At 41.9% G+C, this 7,425-nt stretch overlaps 1 protein-coding gene across 2 annotated transcripts in view; it reads right to left on the minus strand.

The window, feature by feature from the left end:
* The window catches only part of ankrd50 (ankyrin repeat domain 50), a 32,878-nt gene extending 26,083 nt beyond the window's left edge, over positions 1 to 6,795 (minus strand). The window contains exons 1-2 of one of the 2 annotated variants that reach the window (XM_087281021.1): positions 6,695 to 6,795; positions 3,114 to 3,770 (exon numbers count right to left, since the gene is read on the minus strand). In XM_087281021.1, coding sequence (XP_087137147.1) covers positions 3,114 to 3,586 — 473 coding nt within the window. In that variant the 5' untranslated portion in view covers positions 3,587 to 3,770; positions 6,695 to 6,795. Of the gene's footprint in view, positions 1 to 3,113; positions 3,771 to 6,678 lie in introns of both variants that reach the window. The other variant, XM_087281022.1, reaches the window with a different exon arrangement.
* Positions 6,796 to 7,425: the final 630 nt, after the last annotated feature.

The raw sequence follows: 7,425 nt of genomic DNA on the forward strand, positions 1-7,425 counted from the left end.
AGGTGCCGGCCTTGTGACTCTCCAAGCAGTAAAACCTGTTTGTGTGTGAACTGCCCCTTATAAATACAACGACTAAACGTGTGTGATATTGAACACGTCCAGCAGAGCAGCATCTCACTGACAGACCTGCAGCCAGAACACAGAGTCTGTCTCCTGCTGGAAATGTGAAGCGTCCAGTATAAACCGCTGAATCATCTCTCAGAGAGGACACACACACACACACACACACACACACACACACACACACACACACACACACACACACACACACACACCAGACTCCACCCTGTTCATCCTTCATTAGTCTCAACAGCATAACACCAGCAGCCCCATAAACCCATCAGCTCTGGAACAAACCAACACAAGCTGACTGGAGATCCGACCTGTGTGTGTGTGTGTGTGTGTGTGTGTGTGTGTGTGTGTGTGTGTGTGTGTGTGTGTGTGTGTGTGTGTGTGTGTGTGCGCCAAAGAATGAGTGTGTGTGTGTGTGTGTGTGTGTGTGTGTGTGTGTGTGTAAAAATATGAGAGAGTGTCTGTGTGTGTGTGAAAATATGAGAGAGAGTGTGTGTGTGAGTGTGTGTGTGTGAAAATATGAGAGTGTGTGTGTTTGTGTGTGTGTGTGTGTGTGAAAATATGAGAGAGTGTGTGTGTGTGTGTACCCGAGTATGTGTGTGTGTGTGAAAATATGAGAGAGTGTGTGTGTGTGTGTGTGTACCTGAGTATGTGTGTGTGTTTGTGTCAGAGAATGAGAGTGTGTTTTATGCACATGTTTGTGTTTATGCAGTGTGCATGTGTGTGTGCCAAAGAATGAGTGTTTTGTGTGCGTGATTGTGTTTTTGCAGTGTGTGTGTGTGTGTGTGAGCCAGAGTATAAGTGTGTGTGCAAAAGAATGTGAGTGTTTTGTGCACGTGTTTGTGTTTATGCAGTGTGTGTGCGCACCAGAGTATGAGTGTGTGTGTGGCAGAAATTGAAAGTGTGTTTGTGTTTTTGCAGAGTGTGTGTGCGTTAGAGAGCGAGTATGTGCACCTGAGCATGTGTGTGTGTGTGCCAGAGAATGACAGTGTGTTTTGTGCGCATATTTGTGTTTATGCAGTGTGTGTGTGTGTATGTGCCAAACTATAAGTGTGTGTCAGAGTGAGAGAGTGTTATGTGTGTATGATTGCGTTTATGCAGAGTGTATGTGTGTGTGCAACAGAATGAATGTGTGTTTGTGTGCATGTGTTGGTGCAATTTAAAAAAATCTCAGTAAGACTAAAAAGCCTCAATAATATGTAAATGCTGATTTTAGCGGTGTGTGTGTGTGTGTGTGTGTGTGTGTGTGTGTGTGTGTGTGTGTGTGTGTGTGTGTGTGTGTGTTTACACTGCTGTTGACTGAGGTGAAATCAGTTCTGGACATGTGAAGAGTGAAGGTGTGTGAGGATGTTCAGGGATGATTTATCAGCAGTAAAAGCTCTTAACTCGCCTGCTGACCGCAGTAAAACACACAGCGCCAGTGCTCTGATCAATAGGCCTCAGTTTACAGCAGCAGCAGCATTTCCTACTCAACAGCGGCTGAAACGGCCCTCAAACTACAACAGCGGCTTCACACACACAGTCACACACACTGATATATACTCAACTCGTATAGAAACATTCATTCATTTTCCTTCAGCTCAGTCCCTTTATTTATGAGTGGTCGCCACAGCGGAATGAACCGCCAACTATTCCAGCATATGTTTTACACAGCGGATGCCCTTCCAGTCGCAACCCAGTACTAGGAAACACCCATACACACACTCATTCTGAAGGATCGTGTAACTGGTGATGAGCTAATGCTGAAAATACAGCTTCACATCACTGAATTAAACGACACTTGACTGAGTATTACTGTCACACAATCTTATTTAACGACAGTGTTTTAGATCTGGTGTATCAGGCTTAATAAGCACAAGAGGCTTTATTGAACAACAGACCGACCCAAACACTGGAACAGTGGCAACACGAGAACTGACAGTGAATAAATCAGATGCTGACTCAGCATTCAGACACGCTTCATCATCTGAACACACACACACACACACACACACACACACACACACATACACACACACACACACACACACTTACAATCATCCACAGACCTTCACTCACATTCAGCACAACTGCAGAGTTCAGAGAGTTCATGAGTGAGACCTTCACTGCAGACCATATCCACACACATGAAAAGAAAACACTTTGCGCGTGCACGCACACACACACACACATATATATCTTTGCACATGCATGTAAAGGGGCACACGCATGAAAATACACACACATGCAAAGACATTCATGCACACACGGACAGACATATGCACTCAGTCTCACACACACACACACATATGCACAGACACACATTTCCCAGTATTGGAAAGGGCATCCGCAGTGTAAAACATATGCTGGAATAGTCGGCGGTTCATTCCGCTGAGGCAACCTCTGATAAATAAGGGACTGAGCCGAAGAAAAATGAATGAATAACTTATTTTCATGATCTGGCTTTTGGAGTAACTCTAGCTTCAGTGTTCAGCTATGACAGTGTCCAAACTCGGTCCTGGAGAGCCAGTGCCCTGCTGAGTTTAGCTTCAACTTGCTTTAACACAGCTCCCAGGAGGATTCTAGTTCATCTAGTTTATCTAGTAAGAGCTTGATTAGCTGGTTCAGGAGTGTCTGATTAAGGTTGGAGCTCAACTCTTCAGGACCGAGTTTGCACCCCCCTGTGCTATGAGAAATAACAACTGTAGATCAGGAACTGACCCTTGAACCACAACTTAAAAGGACCGTTCACCTTAAAAATGATCATTTACTCACTATTTACTCTCTCTCAAGTGGTTCCAAACCTTTTCCTTTATTCCACTGAACACAAAATAAGATGTTTTGAAGAAAACCTGTAACCATTGACTTCCAACAAATATTATGGAAGTCAACAGTTTCCAGCATTCTTCAAACTATCTTATTTTGTGTTCAACAGACTCTCATAAAGCTTTGAAACAAGTAAAAGAGAAGTCGATTATGGCAGAATGTTCATTAGTGGCTGAACTGTTGCTTTAACTATAAATAAAGACCTGCTGAACACACAAGCGCTGCTCAGTGCTCACCTCTTGAAGGTCTCTGCGGGGTTCCTCTCACACTCTCCTGGCTGCAGTGCACTCTGGATCGCCGGCTCTCTCAGTTTCTCCTCGTAATCCGGGACTAGTCCAGATCGGCAGATCTGGGCCACCAGACCTCGAACGAACCCACTGACGCACAGCGTTTCGGCGTCCTCGGCCCGGCAGAAGTGGAAGGCCAGACAGTGCTGGTGCAGGCCACGGTGGAGCCCGTGAGCAGAGCTGGGCCACAGTAACTCTGAACACAGAGCTGTTTTCCCACTTCCGGGACCACCAACCAGCAGGACGCCCCATGAGCTGCTCTTCCCAGCCCCAGATGGAGGCCCGGCGGTGGGCTGGATCGGCTCCTGGGCTCCCGGTGCACTCAGACTGCTGGTTTTCTCCTGAATGCAGTGCTGGATCTTGTGGAAAACCCACTCGCGGCAGTATAAGCGCTTGCCCTGCAGCAGGCTCGTCTGAGCCATGATCCGAGTCGATTGCGATGCTCAAACCGATGGTCAGACGCTTCTGGGCATGCTCAAACCCTCAGAGGGCGTCTGCGCAGACACCCGTTCACCATGAGGAGGAGTCCCGGACTCTACAGGGCCAGATCTGCATCACATCCATCCAGATCTCTCATGGTGAGGCTCTAACGGCTGATGAAACACCCTGAAACAAACAACACAGACGGCATTATAGGCTGTGTTTCAGTGTAAACATCCAAACGCTTGGATTCATGTGCGCGTGCATGGGTGCAAATCAATCTAAACAAGTTCATGCACAGACTTTGAATGATGATATATTGTGCAACCCTAGTAGAGACTTGAATTTAATATGCTTTTATCTAAAAATATCAGTAACATTCATTTCTCTGTTGATATTTTCAGTTGGTTATGATGGCAATAGGTACACCACACACAAATATATAATATATAAACAAACTCAGTAAAACCATAAAGCATATACATAATAGACAATCATTTAAGTTCAGAATGCATTTTAAGGGCATATTATATTGTAAATCCAGCATTTGATTTAATTCCTGGCTTCTGATTTGTGTGCATTTAATTAATCCATCGTCATCATCTTGCGTTTGGAGTAACCCTAGCTTCAATGTTCTGCTTGAACATGCTTTGAGGTGCTTTATATCTAAAAACATTACCAACATGCATTTCTCCGTCTACATATTCAGTTGGTTCTGATTCCCAGAAGAATGCACGGACCCGATGAACAGCATACACACTGAATGCAACACGATTTTAAGCTGCTTTAGATAAAACATTAATTGACATATAAGATGTTTTCAGTTTGCTTTAATAGGGTACAACTTTTTCCATTGCCAAAATTCTCCAACAGCCTCCATCATAAAGCAACACTTCTCACCAGTAAATAAGTCACATTTTGACTATCTCTATGCACACTGAGCGAGTGCCATCCTGTAGTGTTCTGCCTACCTAGACAGCATCTCTGGCATCACACACACACACACACACATGCAGCAAGCGCTCTGGCCAGCATTCAAAAGAGCAACGAACCTCTCAAACATATGCAAACACTGAGCCATCTGTGAGACCGGCAGCAAAACCAAAAATACCAGACCAGCTCGTGAGTCAGCAGCAATCTGGGCAGAATTATAGGTAGGAATATAGATTTGTGATGTTCTAAAAAGTTATGTTGCACTCGTATATTTTTTTGGCAAAAGCATTGGTTTTTATGGCCAAAAATAAAATTAGGATATTAAGTAAACATCATTACATGAAGATTATTTAGCAAATTTACTACTGTAAACACGTCAAAACTTCCTTTCTGATTAGTAATGTGCATTGAGAAGCAGACAAACACAGACAACTTTAAAGGTGATTATCTCAATAATTAGATTTATTTACACACTCCAGATTTATCTAAGCAAAATATTTTTTATATTTTTATATACATTTTTTTATAATTTTATATTTTTATTTGTTTGCACCCCCCAGATTTATTTCTGCCAAATATTATCCTAACAAATAATTTTTTTTACGTTGCATCGCTATTTCTTTTTTTGCGATAGGCAAAAATGCACATCCATGCCAATAAAATAATTGTGATATTAGGTAAAGGTCCTGTTTTATAAACGTATTACATCAAAACTTACTTTCTGATTAGTAATGTGCATTGCTAAGCACTCGATTTAGACAACGTTAAAGGTGATTACCTTAATATTTAGATTTGTTTGCACCCTCCAGATTTGCTAAACAGCTTTATCTCTGCCAAATATTACCCTAACAATAAAAAACATTATATATATATTTGGAAATAGCCAAAAATTTATTTAGTTATTTATTTTATGACAAAATAATAGTCGGATATTAAGTAATGATCATGTTTCATGAAGATGTTTTGTAAATCTATTACTGTAAAAACTTATTTCTGAAAACATGCATTGCTCTTCACTTAGACAAGTTTGAGGCGATTATCTCAGTGTTTAAATTTGCTTGCACCCTTTACATTTTCAAACAGTTTTATCTCTGCCAAATATTGTCCTAACAAACAAGACATCCATGGAAAGTTTGTTTATTAAGATTTCATGTTTTGAAAAATAGACTAACAACTGGTGTTCAAGCAGTCAAGAGGGCCACAATAATATTGGATGCTGCCTATATGTATGGCACGAGGCCAATGTTTCCTAATGGACTGTCGCTAATAATACCAACAAACTCAATCTCCAAAGTGAACCACAGGTACTACTGTAAAATCACTGTAAACACTGAACCTCCCCAAAATAGTGACATTTCTTCCCATTAATTTGGAAAACAACAGCCATGAGCACTTAGTTAATAGAGATTTGCTGTGCAAGAGTAAGCAGAGCAGTTGTTAGCTATAAGTGAATTGTTTTGACGGAAACTTTGAGAGGTCTTGGGTTTAAATCCCCATCAAAACAAAGGCCTTCAAACACAAACCAGAAGGCGACAAAACAACCTCCAGTATCGGGTCACATGTGGCCAAGCAGAACTGAGGTAAAGTCGGTTTTAAATTCGCACAATCCTTCATTTTTTAACATGTTGTGTCACAATCCCTATATGTGTACTTTGAATATTGGCTCTGTAAATATGACTTCAACACCACATTAGCACTATATAACTGACTGTGAACAATGTTGTACTTCAATAGTCATTGGCTGCTAATATCGTTTCACCATTAAGTATTGAGCAAAGAACACTTGTGTGAAATTAGTCTATATTATTAGGAAATACCGAATGTGTGAATATAAAAGCAACTTTACCTCAATACATACAGCCATCCCGAGCTCCGCCCGTCCCGGGTGACAAAGACTCTCAGCGCACACACATATGCACGCGCACACACACACTTCAGTTTCCCTTTAAAAACATGCAGTTAATTCGTGTCGGTTGAATTGACGGTTGTTCTGGCCGTTTGCTTTTAACGCGAGCAACGCGACGCAGCGGAACGCGTGCGTTATATTCAGCAACAAGCGTTGCGTTGATCATAATGGAAGCGTTCCAGCTCGTCGCGTCGCGTCACTCGCGTTCAGTATACGCTGCGACTCTGAGGAACTTCATCTGAATGCGGTAAATACCTCGTAAATCTCTCACCTCCGGCGCCTCCGTGCGCGCAGATTTCATGTCTCCTCCACACCGAAACTCTCTCGCGGCGGTTTTCTGTCGTTATTTCCAAGCGCGAATCTTCCGTTCACATTTTCCACTCGGTTTGTGTGTCGGTTTGTTCTGTGAGCTCCTCCCGCAGACTGACGCTCCGCCCACTGAGGGTGACGAGCGCGCGCAGAATGATGGGACATGTATTTCTAATATATCTGGAGGAATGCGCATTAAAAATGTCATAATACCGCTATAAAATGATTGTTTTATTTGTCATACAGCCTTAAAAATAGGCCTACATAAAATTACACACTTTAAAAAGGTTAATAATAATATAGTGCCACACACATTGCTCACATGATATCAATTATGAACCAAAGCAGTGAACTATGAGGAGAACTACAACATTAGCTGGGACTCGAATCAGCGATCTTCTTGTTCTGAGGTCACAGTGCTAACCACTGAGCCACCATAACGCCCTATAATACACAACATTATTGTTTAGATATGACTCGATATCAGTAGTGTGATTTTTAAAAAAAAGAGTTTCATTAAAGGTTTTATTTTTGAAGTTTTTTAGAGATGCAAAAATTAGCCGCAAATCTAGAATCACCCAATTTATGTTTACGTAGCAAACATTTAATCTAAACATCATCAAAAAGGCATAAGTGATGTGAAATCTTGTCAATTCTGCAATTTCCTGTCTTTGTGTCACTATGAGCAATTTC

The sequence above is a fragment of the Danio rerio genome, chromosome 14 (assembly GCF_052040795.2).
Source record: "Danio rerio strain M-AB ecotype USA chromosome 14, GRCz13ab, whole genome shotgun sequence".
Lineage (NCBI taxonomy): Eukaryota > Metazoa > Chordata > Actinopteri > Cypriniformes > Danionidae > Danio > Danio rerio.